Here is a 23,429-nt window from a genome sequence, read left to right on the forward strand (position 1 = left end):
GGATCCCGCGCGGAGTCCTTCCACTAATATAAAACCGTATAGGTCCGCTCCTATAATAAGGTCGATGGGATCGGAACTCGTCGGATTTTCGTCAGCAAGATCAAGGTCGCGCGTATGATGCCACGAGATCGACTGGTCACTTCGCTCAGGGACGTAGCGCGTTAATGACGTTAAAATCAACGCAGTGGTTGATAGAGTCGGCCCGGTTCCGCGCTTTGATGCGATCTCGATTGATGGGCTTTATCTCGAAGGGATCTGAGCTCGCTCGCGTCCGAAGCGTGCGGAAGAGAATAGAGCGTTTTCAAATGCTCTTGAATTAAGTCGCGCTTATTATCGAAACGCTGAACTAATGTATCCCACGCGATCTTAAAATTGGCGTCCGTAACCGGGAGATTACAGATAAGGTTTTCCGCGTCGCCTTTAACGCATGAATTAAGATGATGAAGTCGTTTAACGTCGGACAACGATTCATCATTAATAATAAGGGACGTGAACTTATCTCGGAAACTTTCCCACTTGGTGGGTTCTCCGGAGAACGTAGGTAGGCCGATGCGGGGAAGATCGCTGCGTGACTGGGCTGCGGCAGGCATCGTTGGAGCCGACGAGGCTGGACCGGACTTTTGCAGCTTGTCGATGTGGTCGGCAATGAAATCTGCGGCTACGTGGTACTCATCCTCGCAGAGGCTGAACTGCTCGTCTTTGAAATAGGCGACCTTTTCGGCTCCTTCGAGTCGTCGAAAGGCTTGGAGGCGCCGATCAATTTCCCGACATTGGGCATAGGCATCCTTCAGGAACTCCATGCGTTGTTGGAGTTTGGCCACGGTGAAGTTGTTCTGTCCTAGCTTCTTCACATTGGGAAGGACACGAACGAGAGATCTCATGGCGGCTTCCTGCTCCAACATCACGTCTTCAAATTTGGCGGCCATCTTTTCTTCGTCAAAACGTGCTCACTTTTCGCGATACACCAAGAGAAAATAATCCGGCTCGAAGGACCAGTTTGTTTGGGAACCCGGGACTAATTTAGGTTTAGGAGTGGACTGTATGGAAGACGAAAGGATCGGGTACAAACACAGAAGGGAGTCCGGATTGGGGAAGGATGTGGTAAGCGTGAGCGGGAAGAAGTAGACGAAGGAAAATGATATAGAGAGAGGTCGCACGTTGTTAACAAACCGTGATTTATTACGTTGCAATCGCGTATACTATAACTGGTGCACAATCGAGTTAAGACAGACAGGTATCCCGAATGGCAGTCTATAGAGTTCCAAGAACTGGGCGCGAGATAAAACGTGTTAATCGGATGGCTGTTAGAACGAGTCTAATGAGCTGGGAATGCGAGCGATTAACGGTCGGTTTCGGGAGTCACGTGATCGCGCATCACGAACGCGATACCGGGAATCGCCAAAACACGGGCGTTGTGTACATCGGATTCGCAGGACGCGAATCCGAGGTACGGGTAACGCGGGGGGTCGGCTGAGGGCCGTATCGCTCGACATCGATATCTTAAACTACCTTATTTTCTATGTGCTTAATCCTAAACACCAGTGAAGAAAGGAATTGATCCTTCGACATCTTTAAACGTTAACAACGTTCCGCACACATTCGTCTTCTTTACTCGTCCGCTGTGTCGTATCGTGACCTCATGGTCTTCGTCATTCGTGGTGCCGCCATCATATTTGCTCACATTCATCTTCTTTACTCGTTCGCTGTGTCGTATCGTAACCTCATGCTCTTCGTCATTGGTGGTGGTGCCGCCATCATATTCGCTGTCATCTTCATATTCGGCTTCCCAAGCCAGCGCGGCTTGAAGTCTCGCCACAAATTCAGCCTTGTTTCCAGATTTCTTCAGTTTCCGGATTCTTAACTCTTGCTTTAATTCGGCAATTGTCATACGTTCCAATGGGCGAGATGATTGGGGTCCGTCTGAGCCACCCACTACATCATCAGGTCCTTGGGAAGAAGCCATGGTTCTATAGGCACGTTAGAATGTACTTTACAATTCACACACGACCGAAAATTTCGCGAGCTATACACTGCTCTTCAGAATTCCCGCGGTGAAAGTCAGTTTGAATCCCGGACGAGCCCCCAAAGTTTGTGGGATAAAAATAACTGACTACGTGCAGGGAGAAATAAATAAAACAGTATATATATACATTAAAAATAAAGACAATCAAAACAGTTATACACAACGCGATTGACCGCACCTCGCAGGTCAAAACTCAACGTAATATGTACTCGTTACTCTTAACTCTGACCGCAACTAGCAGGCCGAAGTTGTCTCACGTGTGCTTTTCTCTCGACTGCCTCGTCGTTTTAAGAAAACGCGTCAAGCTCGCACTCTACGCACACACGCACATACACACAAACACACACAGACACACACATACAGTTCCTTAAAGCTAAACAGTCCAATGCTGTATCTTAACCTAAACAGCCGAAGAGTATCGGTCCTCGCCTGCGCCGAAATCACTCGACGGGGTGTCGTTTTCGTCTCGACGTTTCGACACGGTCCCGACGCCCGACATCCGACACCACAGATTGATAAGCCCACTGGAAACAGTATTGTGATGACTCGCTAATGTGTACAGTCTAAAAAACTAAATAGAATGGAAGATTATGGTATCATTCACACGCGCGAAGCATGCGCGATAAACAGCATGTGTATGGCGCGCTAAACACACACAACCACACAGAACTAAATACTATGTACATACCGGAACAATGTTATGAAACACTTGAAACCATACATTTTTCTGGTAAATAGAATTAAATGTACCACTCTAGTTTATACATACAGTTCTGTGGTTTACATTGAAAGACGTCCTGTTACGTACAGTTTGTAAATATTTAAATCTTATTTTCATTGCTATTTGATAGCACTTTTGAACAATTTTACATTGCTTATGGGTGCATTCTTCGTTTCTATATTGCTTTTAAATTTCTTTACTTGTAAAATGAACTAGTCAAGGTAGTATTGTATATCTATGTATATAATGATTTTAGCAAGCACTCTTTTTTGTTTTATAATTTTAGACGCATATTCGCCTTGAAATGTTAACTTCCTTAAAATAAAATTATTGTTATACTTTTATAATAAATAAGTTTTAGCATTGATCATTAGTGCATTGTCACATTGCAAGAAGAAATGTTACTATTATCTGCGTGTTTCGACTTCCACAGTTACTTTTTGGTGACACTCATGTTCGTTTTGGTCCATTCAAGTACAACCGTTTAGTGGCGCGTTACCCTATGGGCTACTTGGGCAAATGTCCGGGGCCCCAAGCAAAAGGGAACCCCGAACACAAACCGAGATAAAAATTCTACGTTTTTTTTATAAAGTTATTTAGTTGGGATCAGGGGCCCAGAAATTCTACTTTGCCCAAGGCCCCAACTAGTTATAACGCGCTACTGCAACCATTAACACTTTAAGCGATCCGCGTAAATCGAGAAAGTGGTCGGTACTATTTGTAAATAACAGCTTCTTATTTTTAAAAACGTAAACAGCTAGTAAGAGATATGGTACAAAATATACACAGGGTGTATATAGAACACCAAAAATGGTGTTCGCGGCTTTGTTAAGGAGTCATTAATGAAAAACCACGGACCAATCAGACCGCGACCTAGACGCGTGTTGGCACAATCGGACCGGCGCACAGTGGGTCAGAAACCGATCTTTTTGGACAAAAATCTGCCGACAACTCAGTTTTCCATCGATTCAATTGGAATTTTTTTTAAATGTTCGTGCAGAACTATACTTTGATGACATGCTACGCGAAAATCATTAACTGTTACAATCAAGAATCCTTATCTACAAAGCCCAATAACTCCGATACTTGATCCGCCCATACCATAAATTTACGTGGTCCAAACTTTCTTTAGAAAAGCCGAATCAGTTGCTGCAGTGACTGGATTAAACGCGGTTATTATCACAAGATTGCATAACATTCTTTAGGTAATTACATGTGACAAGAAAGCTGATTCTGTGAAATTCAAAGAATATTGTTCAGAGACGACTAAATTGTGCATTAAAATTTTTCCATGGTATAAACTACCTCCATCAGTTCATAAGGTACTGCAACATGGCAAAGTGAAGTACTTGCTACATTTGATTTGCCAATTGGTTTATATTCAGAAGAACCACAAGAGGCAAATAATAAAGTCTTCAGGAAATCACGACTGAAAACTCCCGAATGTGATGCCGCAATAAGACAAATATAGATATTATACGGCATATGTTATTATCATCCGATCCACTTATAAGCTCTCTAAGAATAAAGGACGGCAAGCACAAGGAAGTTCTTTCTCAAGAAGCGAAAATGCTGCTATTGGATCAATAAATTAATGGTAAGTCTCATAAGTGCCGAATGTAATTCTATTCTATTGGTAATAGTCAGGGCCAGATTTTCAGTTTAAAATTTTGCGGTTTTGGGGTAAGGGTTAAGAAGTGTTGGCAACTCAGCTGGGACATGCAAATTTATGGTATGGGCGGATCAAGTATCGGAGTTATTGGACTTTGTAGATAAGGATTCTTGATTGTGACAGTTAACGATTTTTGCGCAGCATGTCATCAAAGTATAGTTCTTCACGAACATTTAAAAAAAAATTCCAGTTGAATCGATGAAAAGCTGATTTTTCGGCAGATTTTTGTCCAAAAAGATCGGTTTCTAGCAGTTCACGCCTATTTCACCATTATTTTAACAATAAAGACCACATTAAATATGTCGTTGGATTCATCTTGGCGTCAGTTGTAACATTATTGAGTAAAAAATATATAGTTATAAATAAATAATTAAGGTGACCACAATTTTTTATCAAAAAAATTATTGACTTTTTTTGTATTGTAGAAGACTGTGTACTGATTACTCTTTGTAGGAAACATATTTTTGTCACACCACACGAATCGACACGAATGAGAACTTTATCCCTTGTCAAATATGAAAAACTTCGACGATTTTCCTTACAATTAGTAGACTAAATATTTTTTTTATAATAAATTATGAACAATAATGTTTAGTTCCTGGTACGTTCTCAACATAGATATACATACTTCATATAAAAAAAATTGGCCACTTAATCTTCGGTACAGAAGAACACCGTTATGAAGAAAAGGATTTTTTTCGGTGATAAATTGTATCTGAAAATGTTTGATTTTTGAACGCTTATTGTGACGAGAGTTTTTAATAACTGTAATTATTATTATCGTTTTCGAATGTAATGGACATTTAAGTAACATTGTACATTCGTTAAAAATCGATATGTGGACTTTGATTTTTTAGCTCATGAACAGCTAGCGCGTCGATCTGGCCCACTGTGCGGAGCGGCGTTTCATTGTTCATAATTTATTATAAAAAAAAATATTTAGTCAACTATGGAAAGTCGTAAAAGTTTTTCACCTTTGACAAGGGATAAAGTTGTCATTCGTGTCGATTCGTGTGTTCTAACAAAGTGGAACATTTTCGGCAAGATCTCCTCTGAAAGTCCATGCAAAATTCAGATCCCAACTAATCCCAAGTCCGAAGTTATGATATTCTAAAGCGTCACGTGACACGCGCACAGTGGGGAGTTCGATCGAAATCGTGGCCAAGATAGGAAGGAGTACTACAAGTTTTAATTCAAAATTGATACTATGAGGTTTTTCGGGTCGCTGGTTATAAATTTGATGTCAAAAGTACAAAAACAAAATGGCGGATGCCATATGCTTTACTTTCTGTTGTCTTTTTATTTTCTGTTCACTTTATTACCTGTAATATTAATCCCAACAAAAACATTCTGTAAACAGGAGCCAAGTTCTTATGGCCGTAAAAAGTTGTGAGATGAAACAAAATACGGCCAAGTTCGTTAGCTGAGAAATACCTCCTGCAATACTGAAAAAAGCGTTTGTAAAAATTAGTTTAAAAGAACGCTATTTAATTTTTAATGAATTACATGGAGGGCTAAATTATTCAAACTTGGCCGCTACCTAACACCTTTTATGGTCATTGGTTTAAAAAATAACGGCCAAGTTCGTTAGCTTAGAAATACCTCTTGCAATACTGAAAAAAGCGTTTGTAAAAATTAGTTAAAAAGAACGCTATTTAATATTTAAAGAGTCACATGGAGGGCAAAATTATTCAAACTTGGCCGCTACTCTTTAAACCAATGACCATAAAAGGTGTTAGGTGGCGGCCAAGTTTGAATAATTTAGCCCTCCATGTGACTCTTTAAATATTAAATAGCGTTCTTTTTAACTAATTTTTACAAACGCTTTTTTCAGTATTGCAAGAGGTATTTCTAAGCTAACGAACTTGGCCGTTATTTTTTAAACCAATGACCATAAAAGGTGTTAGGTAGCGGCCAAGTTTGAATAATTTAGCCCTCCATGTAATTCATTAAAAATTAAATAGCGTTCTTTTTAACTAATTTTTACAAACGCTTTTTTCAGTATTGCAAGAGGTATTTCTAATCTAACGAACTTGGCCGTTATTTTGTAAACCAATGACCATAAAAGGTGTTAGGTAGCGGCCAAGTTTGAATAATTTAGCCCTCCATGTAATTCATTAAAAATTAAATAGCGTTCTTTTAAACTAATTTTTACAAACGCTTTTTTCAGTATTGCAAGAGGTATTTCTCAGCTAACGAACTTGGCCGTATTTTGTTTCATCTCACGACTTTTTACGGCCATAACAACTTGGCTCCTGTTTACAGAATGTTTTTGTTGGGATTTCATCACTTTTTGTTGAAATTTCATCAATTATCAAGTTTATGGTTATTATTACTCTTATCCCTGATGTGCTTTAGGTTAAGCCTTTTGAAAATTTCGTTATTTTTTCGGTAGGACGCACCGTTTCCGAGATACAGCCATTTTTTAATTTTTATTTCTTTTCTTTTTTTCGAAAAATCGAAAGACCACATACGTCATGTGGTTGGGCATACCCGATATGCCTTCCGTACGGTTTTTCGAATATTTCGTTATTTTTGCGATAGGACGCACCGTTCCCGAGATGCAGCAATTTTTTAATTTAAAAAAAAAACAAAAGGCTACATACGTCATGTGGTTGGGCATACCCTACATGCTTTGGGTTAAGCCGTTTGAAAATTTCGTTATTTTTGCGGTAGGACGCACCGTTCCCGAGATACAGCCATTTTCTATATGTTCTATCCTACGTACCTATTTCGTAATGTTTTTTTTCAATACCACCCCTTTAAGGTGTAAAATTTCAAACTTTGACAATTATTCCTTCGATGGTTTGTTATGGTAGACCTGTGTGCCAAATTTCAAGCTTGTAGGTCAATGGGAAGTACCCAAAAGGTTTTGATGATCTGTCAGTCAGTCAGTCAGTCAGTCAGTCAGTCAGTCAGTCAGTCAGTCAGTCAGTCAGTCAGTCAGTCAGTGACAAATTTAACGATTTTTGAGGTCCTATATCTCGGAACCTATTAATGTTGGAAGATTAATGTTTTGTCAATATTGAGACATGATAGCATTTAACAACTGTACGAAATTACATCTCTCCATCTGCCTCCAGTGTCGAGTTATAAGCCTCTAAAAAACGGCTAAATTGTTTCGTGTAAAAGGTGGTAGTGCAAGAACTTGGCTGGTGCACTACCGTGCACTTAGATGTATTTTTTTGAACATTTGAATACAGGTAGTGTGTATCCAATTATAATTTTTATGTATTTTCTGTAAATTACAGTTTTTAAACCAATAACCAGTAATCTGTAAAAAATGTATTTCGATCATGAGTAGGTCTATTGTAGGTCTATAGTTACATTACGTTGTTTTACAAAAATATATGATATATATTATATGTAATATATTTGTTCGAGATTCAAAGTAAGAAGTTTACCGGTCGATGCGAGACACGGATAAACATCGCGCGACACTTGGTTTTTACGTCGAGTCAGCGGTGCGTAGAGCCCGCTGTTATTGTTTCAACGTTCGTAACGTCTCGCATCGACCGTAAATCACCTTACTTTGAATTTCGAAACAATCGATTCGATGAGCGATCCACGCCAATCGCGTGACACCACCTCGGCCGACGCGACGGTTATTTAGGGACCCTCCTGCGTCGGAGGAGTCATTCCTCGCGATACCTCACATGTAACCAGCATCCAAGTTTCTTTGTATTATCGCGCCTTGCTCGAACGACAAATAAAAGTGAATTGTCACCTTCAAGACTTTCAATTACTCAATCTATTCTCGCGAGTTTCCTCGTTCGTATCATTTTCCCGGTCTCTTGTCTCCGCGCGCCCAAATCTGGGCGATCCCGGCGCCCCGGCATTTCCATCTAAAGTCGAAGCCGAAACATTGGTCCTTCGAGCCGGATCGCGGAAAAGAGAACTGGGAGTATCTCGTGACCTGCAAGATTCTCGACCATGGCGGACGCACTCGCGGGTCAGCTCCAAACGAAACGAGGCATCGACAACGCCCTGGCCAACCTCCGGAAGCTGGGGAAGGAAAAGTGGACCAAAACGACGCTGAGAACGAGAATCGTCCATCTCCAGGAGCAGTGGCGGAAGTTCGATGCAGTCAACGCGCGCCTTCGCGCTGCCGCGTCGTCAGCGGACCAGGCTCAGATCCCATACTTTTCTGAGGACCAGTTCGAGCAAACGGAGGAAACCTATTTGGAGACCTTGTCCTTCATGACGACTCTGCTCGACAACTTGACCAGCGCCACAGTAAGTCCCACCTCAAACCCTAGCGCCGAAGTTTCAATGGCGGTACCGGCCGATCAACTTCCCCGTCTCGACTTGCCCGAATTCAATGGCCAGTACGCGGACTGGGAATCGTTTCGCGACCGTTTCATATCTCTCATAATTAAGAACGACACGCTTCACGATGTATCGCGCCTCCACTACCTTCTCTCTTCTCTCACGGGTAAAGCGCTCGCCTATATTAAACAGATTCCCGTCACCGAAAATAACTTTCAAATTGCATGGGCGACCTTGACCACGCGCTACCAAAATCCGCGACGTCTTGTAACCGCCCACCTTCAAAAATTGTACGATATTCCCGCACTTTCTCGCGAGTCGGCAGACGACCTCCTCGCACTTCGCGACAGCGTCTGCATCATCCGCGCGTCGCTCCAGAATCTCAACCGGAAGCCGGAAGATCTCTGGAACGATATTCTTGTCCATCTAGTATCCCAGAAGTTAGACGACACAACGCGACGGGCTTGGAAATTAAAAATCAGCGACGATGTCACGCCTCCGTCCTTCGACACGTTGTCCAATTTCATCGACTCCCGCGTGCGTGGACTTGAAGAATTCGCGGAGAGTGTGTCCACTAACTCCTCGATGCACCCTGTCGCGACCACCGAATCGATCGACGATACGTCGCATGTGCATGCCGTCACCGCGATCAAGCGACCATCTCCACCGTGTCCAGTGTGTCAAGCTCCTCATTTCTTCAGTGCATGCCCGAAATTCGCTGCGAAACACCCTCGCGACCGTCGCGAGCTCGTACATAAATTCAAGCGCTGCTTCAACTGTCTAAGCCATGCGCATCTCAGTCGGGATTGTACTAGCAAGTTTTCGTGTCGCCTGTGTCACCGACGACACCATTCGCTCCTACACGAAGACGAGATACCGGCGGAAAACCCTACTCCCCCTTCGGCCGTGAATTCTGAGGTGAACGCTCACCTCGTGTCCACCATCGCGGAACCGAGCACCACGGTATTGTTAGCCACCGCCCTCGTCAAGATAAGCGTTCCGTCCGGTCGTTGCGTGACCATCCGAGCCCTGATTGACCAAGGCTCTGAAACCAGCTTTATCACGGAAGCGATGGCGCATCTTCTGCGTGCGAAACGCACCCGCGTCACCACCTCGATCTCGGCTGTCGGTGGCATCCACGCCGGCACCGTGCGTCACGCGGTGCAGCTCCAAGTTGCTCACCGATCGTCCGCGACTCCCGCAATATCAACCATCGCGCTCGTGCTCCCTGCGCTTTCAACATACGCGCCGAAACGTATCCGAGATTCCCAAGCTCTAGCGCACCTCGCAAACTTAGAATGGGCCGACCCCGATCCGTCAAGCCGGGCCGAAATTCACCTCCTTCTGGGCGCGGACGTCTACCACAGCCTAATCCTTCACGGCGTGCGTAAAGGTCCCCACGGACTACCAGTAGCGCAAGAAACGGTATTTGGGTGGGTCATTTCCGGACCCATCGCGTGTCAGGCACCAGAGGCAGCTACCTCCAGCGCGACCCGTAGTCAACCTCTCGATTGCTCCACCATCACAATGCACCATTGCATTCACGACGACACTCTCTCCCACGAGCTCAAACGATTTTGGGAACTTGAAGAGATTCCCCGTCGCGCTCTCCTTACCCCGGACGGAGAACAGTGCGAGTCACACTTCCGCGCGCACACCACCCGCACTGCCGACGGTCGGTACGTGGTTCGTCTTCCGTTCCTAACTGGACCTCCCATAAATATCGGGAAATCACGCCCTTTAGCGGAACAAATCCACCGCTCGCTGCAGAGAAAATTCCACCGGCAGCCCACCCTCGCCTCGGAATATCAAGCGTTTCTTCACGAGTACGAGAAACTCGGCCATATGCGTCGCGCACCCCCTTCCTCCCCGTCGTCGACGCAATTTGTTTATTTACCCCATCACCCTGTGTTTCGCGAAGGCAGCGCGACGACGCACCTCCGCGTTGTGTTCAACGCGTCCAGCATTAGCTCGAACGGAACCTCCCTCAATGACCATCTGTTACCCGGTCCCAAGTTACAAGCTGATCTGTCCTCCGTCCTACTTCGGTGGCGTAATTTTCGGTACGTCTACACCGCCGATATCGCGAAGATGTATCGCCAAATCCTCATCGATGCCCGCGACCTCGACTATCAGAGGATTCTTTGGAAAGAATTCCCCAGCGACGAGCCCAACCCCTACCAGCTGCTAACCGTCACTTACGGAATGACCTGCGCTCCGTTCCTCGCCCTTCGAGTATTACAGCAACTCAGCGAGGACGAAGGCTCTCAATTTCCCCTAGCTCGTCCCATCCTACGATCTAACATTTACGTCGATGACGTATTATTCGGCGGCGACGATATCCCTTCTCTACGCCGATCTCGCGATCAGCTAAATGGTTTATTGCAACGCGGTCGTTTAAGACTCCGGAAATGGGCAAGCAACCATCCCGAACTCCTCACCGATATGGATCCGGCGGATCACGGCCTTGCGTGTTCGAAATTCCTCGCACCCGACGATGAGGTCAAAATTCTAGGAGTAAGTTGGAATCCGTCTCGCGACGCTTTCCAATTCCAAGTCTTGATTTCCGATACACCTCCCTCCACGAAACGGACGATTCTATCTACGATCGCGAAACTCTATGATCCTTTGGGCTGGGTCACCCCTGCCATCATTTCCGCCAAGATTCTCATTCAGGACCTATGGCGCCTTCGAATCGAGTGGGACACTCCGATATCCGGCCCCGCACTCGATCGCTGGACCGCGATCTATACTCGCCTACCGTCGCTCACTCAAGTACAAATTCCTCGATGAACCGGCTACTCTCCGTCCAACTCTCACATCGAGTTTCATGGATTCGCGGACGCATCCAACATAGCATACGCCGCCGTCATCTATGCTCGGTGCATCTCCACGACAGGCCAAATCACCCTATCACTACTCGCAGGCAAGTCCAAGGTCGCGCCCCTCACCCCTGTGACAGTTCCGCGTCTCGAGCTGCAAGCAGCCGCGCTCTTGGCGCGTCTCATGACATTCGTCCTTTCGTCGCTTCCGAACACCAGCGCCTCGTGTTTCTGTTGGACGGATTCAACCGTCGTGCTAGCATGGCTACATTCGCACCCATCCAAGTGGAAAACTTATGTGGCCAATCGCGTCGCGGATATCCAGACTCGACTTCCAAAAGCAGAGTGGCGGCATGTGCCTACCGCCGACAATCCAGCCGACTGCAGTTCCCGCGGTCTCCTGAGCGACGATCTCCTCAAACATCAGATGTGGTGGCACGGACCAAAATGGCTCGAACTCGACGCCTCCGCATGGCCATCTCAGGCACCCCTCCCGGAAAGTAACGATCTAACGGAAGTCAAAGCAGTGCACCACAACACGGTCCCCTCCTCAATCGAGTGGGACTTGGCCTCTCGATTCTCTAAATGGCCTAAACTCCTGCGAGTAACGGCCTATGTAATCAAGTTCGTCCGTCTCTGCCGTCGGGATTTCTCCGAGACCACTAATCAAAAGCCCGGTCAGGCGCTCGCGACCTCGGACGTCTCCCAAGCTAGGCTCTTTTGGATCAAGCGCCTCCAATTCGAGGCATTCCCCGAAGAACTTCGCGCGCTCCAACAAGCCCATGCGCCGTCGCCGAAGAGCCCTCTATTATCGCTCAGCCCATTCCTCGACGAGGATGGCATTATTCGGGTCGGAGGCCGATTGCAGCACACCTCCCTCGCCCACAGGGTAAAGCATCCGATTCTGCTTGCGCCGCATCCCCTCGTGCGCCTCCTCGTTGAGCAGATCCATGTCAGCACGCTGCACGGCGGCGTGCAACTCACGTTACACACCCTTCGCCAAAACTATTGGCTCCTCCGCGCCCGAAACATTGTGAAATCTGTCATCCACTCGTGCATCACATGCGTTCGGGAAAGAGCTGCCGTTCCCGAGCAAATCATGGGAAATTTACCTAAAGCCCGCGTATCCCCGCCAGCTCAAAGTTTCGCACACTGTGGTGTAGATTACGCCGGACCCTTCCAAGTCCGCGCCTCGGCCGGTCGCGGTATCACCTCGCGAAAAGCCTACATCGCATAGTTTATCTGCATGGCCACAAAAGCAATTCATCTGGAGCTAGCCGGCGATTACTCTACCCCCGCGTTTTTAAACGCCTACCTTCGATTTTGCTCCCGCCGTGGGCTGCCGGAAGCCGTTTACTCCGATAACGGAACTACTTTCGTAGGCGGGTGCCGTGAACTCGCCGCAGCGTATCGCGCCGCCGTAAGGGATCCGAATTTTTTAAATAAGACAGCCGCCGATGGCACGACGTGGCACTTCATCTAGGGATTGCAATCCCGCGATGCGGGATCCCGCGTCATTAGTCCAGTCAACGAAAAATCGTTGAGGAAAATGGAAGGAACACAATTTTTAATTTTGGGACTTTGTTTGGACTAGTTAGGAGGTAAACATACTAAAAGTCCCCACTCCTAGGAGGTGAGCGGGGTGCAGGGGGCACATAGTTTCCGAAATATAAGCAGAAACCCGAAAAAGGGATCTTCTACGTGCCCCCTGCACCCGCTCACCTCCTAGGAGTGGGGACTTTTAGTATGTTTACCTCCTAACTAGTCCAAACAAAGTCCCAAAGTTGAAAATTGTGTTCCTTCCATTTTCCTCTACGATTTTTCGTTGACTGGACTAATGACGCGGGATCCCGCATCGCGGGATTGCAATCCCTAACTTCATCCCCCCATCGGCGCCGCATTTCGGGGGTTTATGGGAGGCGGGGGTCAAGAGCGTGAAACATCACCTCCGTCGCATCCTTGGCGAGCGCATGCTAACTTTCGAAGAGTTCTCAACACTTCTCTGCGCGATCGAAGCCTGCTTAAACTCTCGCCCCCTCGCATCGCTCACCGATACCCTCGACGACTACGAGGTCCTCACACCCGGGCATTTCCTCGTGGGATCGACACTCACGGTACCGCCAGAGCTCTCATATCTAGAAATTGGCGAAAACCGACTTTCCCGTTGGCAGCTAATTCGTCACACAGCAGAACGCTTCTGGAGGCTGTGGCAGGACGATTATATAAACACCCTGCAACAGCGCGGCAAGTGGCGGAAGCCGTACCCTCCCATCTCCACAGGGCAACTCATCCTTCTTAGGAACCCCACACTCCCCCCATGCAAGTGGGAACTTGGTCGTGTAATCCAGTTGCATCCCGGCGACGACGGTCACACTCGAGTCGTCACCGTCAAAACGGCAACGGCAACGCTAAAGCGACCTTTAGTGAAATTATGTTTATTACCCGTCCAAAGCGCATCGTCCACCCCATAGACGCAGCTCCGTTCGACCGTCGTCGCGCGTGTTCGTTCCGGGTCCCGTCTCCCTCGCTCCCCGCGCGCGAGTCAAACGATGCGATCTGATGCGTCCCGTCACGGCGGGCGGCGCTCCCCATTGGTTTCCACGATCAACGTCAAAATCGCGCTTCTCAGAAACCGTTGCGACAAATAAAGCGAATCCGGCGACAGCGAGTCGCCTCTCGGGCGTGCGCTTCTGGTTCTAGCGTTAGTGACCATTGTACAACGCATTCCCTTTACTGTGAAGTCTCGCGGCTGTGCGAGGCCCGACCTTCGTAGTCATAGTGCGTGCGTGAAAGGCGTGCTTTGTTTCGAAACTGTGTTTCGAGGCGGGCGGTATGTTCGAGATTCAAAGTAAGAAGTTTACCGGTCGATGCGAGACACGGATAAACACCGCGCGACACTTGGTTTTTACGTCGAGTCAGCGGTGCGTAGAGCCCGCTGTTATTGTTTCAACGTTCGTAACGTCTCGCATCGACCGTAAATCACCTTACTTTGAATTTCGAAACAATCGATTCGATGAGCGATCCACGCCAATCGCGTGACACCACCTCGGCCGACGCGACGGTTATTTAGAGACCCTCCTGCGTCGGAGGAGTCATTCCTCGCGATACCTCACATGTAACCAGCATCCAAGTTTCTTTGTATTATCGCGCCTTGCTCGAACGACAAATAAAAGTGAATTGTCACCTTCAAGACTTTCAATTACTCAATCTATTCTCGCGAGTTTCCTCGTTCGTATCATTTTCCCGGTCTCTTGTCTCCGCGCGCCCAAATCTGGGCGATCCCGGCGCCCCGGCATTTCCATCTAAAGTCGAAGCCGAAACAATATTTGTAATAAAAATGTTATTATCTTTGTTAATCAGAATTATTGTATAGATTTTTCTGTGTGGTTGTTTATGGATTATATAATAGTTATTAGTAACATTGTAAAATATAATACTTATTATTGTTTGTGAATATTTGTAATTTTTTAAATAAGGCAGTAATAACAGATTTTTGTTACTTCATTAAATGTCATAAAATTCATTCCTTCATTCAAACACACTCTCGTTTGAAAGCCTGAACAGCCAGTTTTCAAATATTATTAATTATTCACACGAGTTTTCAGATATTTCCGGTGGTGTGACAAAAAAATGTTTCCTACAAAAAGTAATCAGTATACAGTCTTCTACTGTTACGGATGACGAACAGGTGTTCAATATCATCTCTGGCAGGAACCGTCCTAGATAAACGAACAGAGCTACCCTAGATAAATCTACATAACTGTTTAGGTTACTGTTGAGGATTGCTCGTGGTCGATCAGTCCCGAGCTTCCCGTATACTTGCACGTAGTGTGCCAACTAATTTTGTTCGTCTCGAAGGACCACTCCCCACAAAGGGAAGAACTAAGTTGAAATGCGTTGTAAACAGTGTACTTTATTGCTAAGCTAAGTGAGAATTCGACTGCCGCTACAAGGTTTCTAGAGAGAGGTGCTACTAAATCAACAGTCGGGAAGAATCTGAGAAAATCTTGATGTATCTTCCTCGTGTTCGCCTCGTCCTGAAGTTTGTCTCCTTCCAGCTTCCTTTTCCTTGGCCAATAGGAAAATTGGGATCCTTCAGCTGGACGTTGATTAGTCGGGTGGCCCGTCTTCGATTGCAGTTCGATGGTAATTCGTGGTGGAGGTGCCTCAATAGTGCGCGCACGAGAGAGGGGTACACACGAGGGCGAAAGCCCGCCAAAACAAGGGTCGTGGGACCGAGCGAGAGAGAGGTCCGAGGGAGTCCCAAGAGGTCCTTGACTGAGAATTACGACTTCCTGTCCTCGACCGATTCGAGACTTTGACTGTCTATTTATGAGAAATTGGAGAAGCTCCTCCAAGAGGTTGCGTGACTTTACCCAAATTCCTCGATTAGTCTCGCCCATCTGGTTTCATCAAGGAACTCCGTGGAAACCTCTTGTTTCCCTACTTATGCTAAGCCTAAGCGCTTACATATCTCTAAACAGTTACTTTAGGGCCCAAACGTACGCACGACCAACTGGTTGTTAACAAAATACGAATGTTCACTTGAAGGGTACTGACAAGTACCACCTGTCATTGCAGAGCTATACCGGGTGGTTCACGAGAAACAGGCCACCTAAATAGCTCCGTTAGGATTAGAGATAGAAGAAAATGTTAGAGAGAAAAGTTGTACTGTTAAAGGGGGCAAATATGGTGATATAAAAAAATGTTCCGATTATAGTCGTTTTCAAGGTCTTCTGAAGGTCTTCTTATATAAGCCCTTCCATTTCTACTCTCGTGGGCCAGTACTGTCGTAATCACGAATCGTGTCGCGTCGTGCTGCATCTCGGAAGTCAACTACCAGTGAGATCGGGCTAAAGTTCCCTTCGAATCAAGTTTAACCTTATAGATTCTGCGAGTTCGGTGTAAAATCTATTAGGCAGTGATAAGGTTACTCCGAGACCCCCGCATTGCCAGCGCGTCAACACCGTGCATCTTATTGTTAGTTTAGGTAATATCATCTTTCAATTCTTTCTATCCTAAATTCAATCCATTCGCGACAATTACACAATTGTAATACGAATTCTTATAGTCAGAATATATTTGTGTTCTTTGATAATTAACGCAAATTCATTAAACCCATAATTGTTGTCCAATATCCTAATCAAGTAATTGAACGTCCCCACACGATACAATCTTACCGCTCGGATTGTATCAATTAAATTATATTAGTTACGAGGCTTCCTAATTATCCTAGCGACTCCCTGATTTCGCATCAGGTTCGTTTGCGACATTCCAATTGTCCAAACAGAGACTTATCCAACCTAGCGGCTCCCCAATTTCGTATTGGGTTCGTCCGCGTCGTTATACAACCTCCTAGCAGCTCCCTGATTTCGTATCGGGTTCGTCTGCGCGTCGTTCCTAGTGACTCCCCAATTTCGCATTGGGTTCGTCCGCGTACCTTGACTAACAAATTGATACCATATTCCTAGGGTAACAACCCTTCGCCGGCCACTCGTGCTGTTCGCGGCCCTGGCTCGTAACACTACAAATCTCAGTACAAAAAAATTCAATATTTTTTTTTTTATTAAAAAATTGTGGTCACCTTGATTATTTATTTATAACTATATATTTTATACTCAATAGTGTTATAGCTGACGCCAAGACGAATCCAACGACATATTTAATTTCGTTTTTATGTTTTGAAATAATGGTGAAATAGGCGTGAACAGCTAGAACGACGATGTGACTCACTGTGCGGAGCACAGTGGGGTATTTGGCCTGAAAAAGTGGAAAAAACTATTTCAGCGTTATTTGTAGGCTCAAGGTTACAATATTATATATCGTTGGATTCGTCTTAAGATCAGCTACAACATTATGAAATCCAAAATACATTTTAGTATTTAAAAAATCAAATTTACCTCAATTTTTTGAAAAAAAGTTTTTTTTTTAACTTTCATATATTGAAATTTGTAGACGTCCGAATACTGTTCCTCTTTTGTTGGAAACATTTTTTTCTCAGATTATCGAGAACCCCTGGAAAAGCGAGGCGGTAGTGGAATATTTGCACTATTATAACTTGAAAAATATTTAAGAAAAAAATATTTTATTATAGCGTTTTGGAAAGCTCTGAAAACAAGCTACAAGAGTATGCAATAAAAAATAGGGGTTTCTATTTGAGGAATTGAAGATGACCTTCACGTAATTTTCAAACGACCATCCAAGGTCAAATCAATGACACCATTTCGAAACCATACAACTTTTGTCTGAAACATTTTTCTCCAAAATGCTTAATTTCCAAGATATACGTCTGTTTCACTTTAAATGAGTCACCCGGTATATTATTCTCGCTGTTTCTTCAAAGATGGCAGTAGCAGTACCCCGTTCGTGAAATTTCGAATTATAACACACATGCAAGGCAGTAGTGTATCCACCGACGAGATACTATTAAAGACTGCCAGCCCCTGTGTTATTCCGCGGGACGGGTAACCGGGCGCAACGGGCGCGGGGATAACGAGAAAGTTACAGTGATCTGATATACCACATCGCTAAAAGTTCTAAATAGTGCCAAAATAGTGCCAAAACATCGTCCGAAATATGGCGGAGAATGTAACATTTAATAATAATCGATATGGTTTCGTGATAATTCGCATTCTCACCGATGCATCGCGATGAGAATCTCCTCAGTGGTCTTCTTTACCGACAAAATGCTGTCGTTGGCCTTCTGTTTCTCTGGATGGAGCCAGAATATATCCTAGAGGGCGTAAGAAATACCGAAAAATTCGAGTCCCGCCAACTCCCATAAGGCTGGCAGTCTTTAATAGTATCTCGTCGGTGGTGTATCTAACCTTAAATTTCAGTGTATGGTAGTTCACTTTAGTGTAAACAAAGTAATTTTTTCTTAGTTCTGAAAATGTGTCTACTTTTGTGCCAAATAAAGTGTATTTGCGGGGAATTTTATTGCACTACTTTATTCAAAAGAAATCTGCAGCTGAAGCACATAGAATTCTTGTTGAGACTTATGGTGACAATGCTTTGTCGGATACGACATGCAGAGACTGGTTTCGACGCTTCAAAAATAATGATTTTGAACTTGAGGATAAAGAACGTTCTGGCGCACCGAAAAAATTTGAAGACGAAAAGTTGGAGGAATTACTCGATCAAGACCGATGTCAGACGCTAGCAGAACTTGAAAAAACATTACAAGTAGATGAGTCAACTGTTTCAAAACGTTTAAAAGTTTTAGGAATGATCCAGAAGCAAGGACATTGGGTACCGTATGAATTGAAGCCGAGAGACGTCGAACGGCGTTTTCTCACGTGTGTACTACTGCTTCAACGGCAGAAAAGAAAAGGTTTTTTGCACCGCATCGTGACTGGCGATGAAAAGTGGATACACTACGATAATCCAAAGCGTAGAAATTCGTGGGGTAAGCCCGGCCATGCATCAACATCGTCTGCAAAACCAAATATCCATGGTTCGAAGCTTCTTCTCTGTATTTGGTGGGATCAGCAGGGTGTAATTTATAATGAGCTGCTCAAACCGAATGAGACTATCACGGGGGAGCGCTATCGACTTCAATTGATGCGTTTAAGTCGAGCCTTAAAAGAAAAACGGCCGCTATACGAGCAGAGACACGACAAAGTGATTTTGCTACATGACAACGCTCGGCCTCATGTTGCAAAACCAGTGAAAACCTACCTGGAAACGCCTACCCCACCCGCCGTATTCACCTGACATAGCCCCTTCTGATTTTCACCTATTCCGTTCGATGGCACATGGCCTAGCTGACCAGCGCATTCATTCTTATGAAGAAGCTAAAACATGGATCGATTCTTGGATAGCCTCAAAAGACATGTCGTTTTTCCGACGCGGAATTCATATACTACCAGAAAGATGGGAGAAAGTGGTCGCTAGTGATGGGCAATACTTTGAATGAAATGTTTTTGTTCCTTATAATTTAAATAAAGCTTTTATTTTGTAAAAGAAACAGCGAGAACTTATTCAAGGTCCTATATAAGAACATTTGAAAATCATTACCATTAATTTTCTTCCGAAAATACATCAGAAATTCCTTCCTCGGATAATGTTTCTTTTACCACGTTTTTCATTTGAGGCCAAGCGTAGCCGAACGTGCGGGCGTACGCGAAACGCTGCTAAACGCTTAATATATTCGGATTTAAACTTTCTTGGCTTATAATCACGAATCTTTACCGAATGTAATGACACCAAAAAGAGCACGCAATCTCGCGCAATACTATAACAAAATTGTCAATAAAATTTTGTAATCTTTAAAAAGCTTACAGAATGATTGGTAATATTCAAATATTAATAACTATACTAATTTAGATGATAACACAAAATAAAATCTATGCGTAAGTGCTCTGCATACCTACCTGAACAACTTTTGTAATACAAGAATTTACAGAATTTTCCTTCAAACACTTGAAAATCGCCAATGATCAGTCGCTGTCTTAGAGACTGTTTAAGAACGCAAAGCGCTCCTTAAAATCTCTCGACTTTCGATGAAGTTTAGTACTTCACGGGTGTACAAATAGACAAAACAATATTGCAGCCTTATTCTTCAGACCTTTAACTACAACAAACAACAAAAATTTTATGCCATACGCTAAAATTTAGAAATCGACTTTTTTCCACTTTTTCGGGCCAAATACCCCACTGTGCGGCGCGGCGCGGCGGTGTACTTGAAAAGGTTGCTATAGCAATAGCAGACAAAAAACGCGCACGTGTTCATTGCATATAATACAAAATACAAGAAATAAGAGAAGACCAAAAACTATTTATTTGATTTCCACCTCACACAATCTAAATAATAAATAATCATATATTTGCAAATAAGAAATAATAAATAGATCACTTTTGGAATTATTTAAATTACTTTTATTTAAATAAAAAGTTTAGTTATTATTAACTTCCCGATTTTATAGGGAAGTTACTGTAATGAACCCGAAAATCGAAAATCGATTTTTTAGCAGATCTTCACGTTTCATGGTCTCATTGGAGTCATTTTAGACTATTTTCAGCAAAATGTTCGTATGTGTGTGTGTGTGCGCGTGTGCGTGTGCGTGTGCGTGTGTGTGTTATCACATTTTTCGTTAACGTTTTCAGAAAAAGTTACAACGCGATCAGGATTATGAATGATGCAATCGATGTGCCCCGCTGTAACTTAGAGCTGATTAGATTTTGGTCCATTTTGGTCAAGTAGTTTTTTAGTTTTTTTAGTTTTTTTCGAAAGAAGTTCATTCAACAATGCAATTTATACGAGAGAACGGAAAGTTTCCACCGAAGAAACAAACGTAATTACACAAAAAATTTTTCAATTTTTTTTTGTACCTTGTAATGATGTTTCCGCTTACAATAATCCAAAATTATCCCAATGCAAGAGTGAGTTAATCATCTCTACACCCGAGAATACACATTTCAAAGAATATCGATGAAAGTACAAAAAAAAATTTATATTACAATCTTTAAAAAAACAATCAGTTCAAAACGAATTATTAACTGAGATTAAATTGAAAATTAATATAAACTATATGATAATTATTAATAACATTTGTAACAACCTGGTTTCGTCGTCACGTCGGAGACTTCCACTTCGTCCTTATAGCTCGCCGCTCCAGAGTCCGATGTTCGACGAGAGGAAAAATGTCGATGGGGAACTGGACGTGGTACGCGGGTTTCGAAATAACGAGACAGGCGGTTTCACTGACATGCTCGCTGCCGGCGAGTTCGCGAACGCGGGTTTTCGGAATTCGGTCTTCGCGAACGTTCACTCGGTAACCGCGACTTTCGGATACGGATGCGCGTAATTTTCTCGGGCGCGCACGTCGCGGTTTTCAGCTACGAAACGCGTTACTTTCTCGAACGCGGCTCGAACGGGTTTCGAGACAGGTAAACGGGAGAATCAGGACGGTCAGGAAAACCCTGCCCGAGTCAAGTCGGTCGGATATGCGACGTGGCGGTTCGCCATACGCCATAATCCTCTCGGGCGGTTCTACGGCGACGAGTGATGGTTCATCGTGCTCGTCGTTCGTTCTTGTCGGCGGTACGCCATAACAAGCTCGCTGGTGGTACACCTTGGCGAAAAAGAGTGACGGTACGTCGTGCTCTGACTATGCTACAGGAACAGGACGTTTTCGGGAAGAGAGGAGGGCTCCCTGCCTGAGTCGTGTCGGTCGGATTTCAACGTGGTGGTTCACCGTGCGTTTACGTCCTCTCAGGCGGTTCTACGGCGACGAGTGATGGTTCATCGTGCTCGTCGCTCGTTCTTGTCGGCGGTACGCCTTAACAAGGTGGCTGGTGGTACACCTTGGCCCTTCAGAGTGGCGGTACGCCGTACTCTACTGCGGTGGAACGTAGTTCGTCACCGGCGGAATGCCTCCATGGAACAGGAACACTGGTTAACAAGATGGCGGTACGCCGTATTCTGTTCGGTGGAACGTGGTTCTTCACCGGAAGGGATACTTACAGGAATACTAATGGGAACGATCCGCTCTGAGTCTCGTCTCAGCTAAGAAGGCCCTCCCGGGGTCGCGTAGCGGCTTTTATAGATGCGATGCTGGACTTCGCGAATGTTCTCGACGTTTCTCATACGCGTGGGGGAAACACTGTCGACTCGTTCCCATCGGTATGTGCTTCGTGGCGCGGTGGTCACGCGGCGCGGGGCGCGTATCGGTGGTGCGCGCCGGTTCGGTTCGGTCTAGTTCGGTTCGGTTTGGCTCGATTCGGCGCGCCTTGATACCCGGTTCTGCTAGTAACAGGCCTGCCCGGTGCAGGTCTGTTACACCCCCCTCCTCCTTCGGAAAAAAGACGAGCGCGCGGCAGCGAGACTTTTTTATTAAACCAAAAATACTGAACTGGTAATCACAGAACTTAACAAACCATCTTATTGGTATATACATCTCGCAGGTACTCGTTTGTAACAATAACGTTATTCTCTAACTTATGGTTTACGTACAAAAATACTCTTTGGTCCCCGGTATCCCTCGGTAACCTGCTCTAAATTTAATCCTAACGTAAATAATACCCTATTGCTAGCAAGTGACAGGCAACAAAAATACAATGCCTCGGAGGCAAAAGAGGAAAGTGAAAAAAAACGCGTACAACGTGTGTATGGCGGAGACTCGACTGCAAGGGAAGTGTCCCCGCTTTGCAAATAACAAAAATTAACATGATTTTTACACTTTTCCCGGTCTATGCGGAGTTCGCAATGCCGGGAACACAGTGTGTGCACTTCATGAGAGCCGGCTCTTAAACTACTACTATACCTACCGCGTCAGTGGAAAAGAAAACTAATCTAACGTCCTTAACCTACCGCATCCCGGTATGGGGTTTAGGGTCGCGGTGCGCGTTACCCCTTCTTCCAGCCGGCGCGTCCCGGTACGGGTTTGTGAGGCCGCGGTACGCGATGCCTCCTCCTGGTCTGGCACATCCCGGTACGGGTTTTCAAGGCCGCGGAACGCGTTACCTTTCTGTGCATAGGCGCATCCCGGTACGGGGTTAGAAGTCGCGGTACGCGTTACCTCTTACAAGCTCCCTTGACTGGCCGGTGCTGGTGTCCGCCGCTGGCATCGTTGAAAATGCAGCTTCCACCGCTCGTCCCCCAATTCCGCCAGGAATTGCTTGGTAGCGATGAGCGTCACCGGTACTTCCACCCGGCGTCCGGTCGGCAGTTGGGACCACCGCATCTCCCCGTTTCTGTGACGGCCCTGATACCGGATGGGCGATAGGGCCCTTGGCGCCCGTTGCCAGGGTGTCACCGGGTGGCCATTGTTCCCTGGCCTCTCTTCCGTTGGGACCTCCGGGAAGGTGGTTCCGGCTGGCGGCTGGTAGTGCCGGCTCCTCCGCGTGTCCCTCCTCCCGCTGCCCTGCGTGGCGGTAGTCTCCAGCGGTGTTGGCGGTGGTAGTGCCGCTCCTCGTCGC

General features: G+C 45.4%; 2 protein-coding genes across 2 annotated transcripts; both read left to right on the forward strand.

Annotated features, from left to right (window-relative positions):
* Positions 1 to 8,349: 8,349 nt before the first annotated feature.
* On the forward strand, positions 8,350 to 11,478 carry LOC143219867 (uncharacterized). The gene has a single exon (XM_076445675.1). It carries the CDS (start codon positions 8,350 to 8,352, stop codon positions 11,476 to 11,478), a length of 3,129 nt encoding a protein of 1,042 aa, XP_076301790.1.
* A 456-nt stretch (positions 11,479 to 11,934) lies between these two features.
* Positions 11,935 to 12,744, forward strand: LOC143219875 (uncharacterized). The gene has a single exon (XM_076445683.1). The coding sequence runs from the start codon at positions 11,935 to 11,937 to the stop codon at positions 12,742 to 12,744; it is 810 nt and encodes a 269-aa protein (XP_076301798.1).
* Positions 12,745 to 23,429: the final 10,685 nt, after the last annotated feature.

Source organism: Lasioglossum baleicum, chromosome 2, assembly GCF_051020765.1.
Source record: "Lasioglossum baleicum chromosome 2, iyLasBale1, whole genome shotgun sequence".
NCBI classification, from domain to species: Eukaryota; Metazoa; Arthropoda; class Insecta; order Hymenoptera; family Halictidae; genus Lasioglossum; species Lasioglossum baleicum.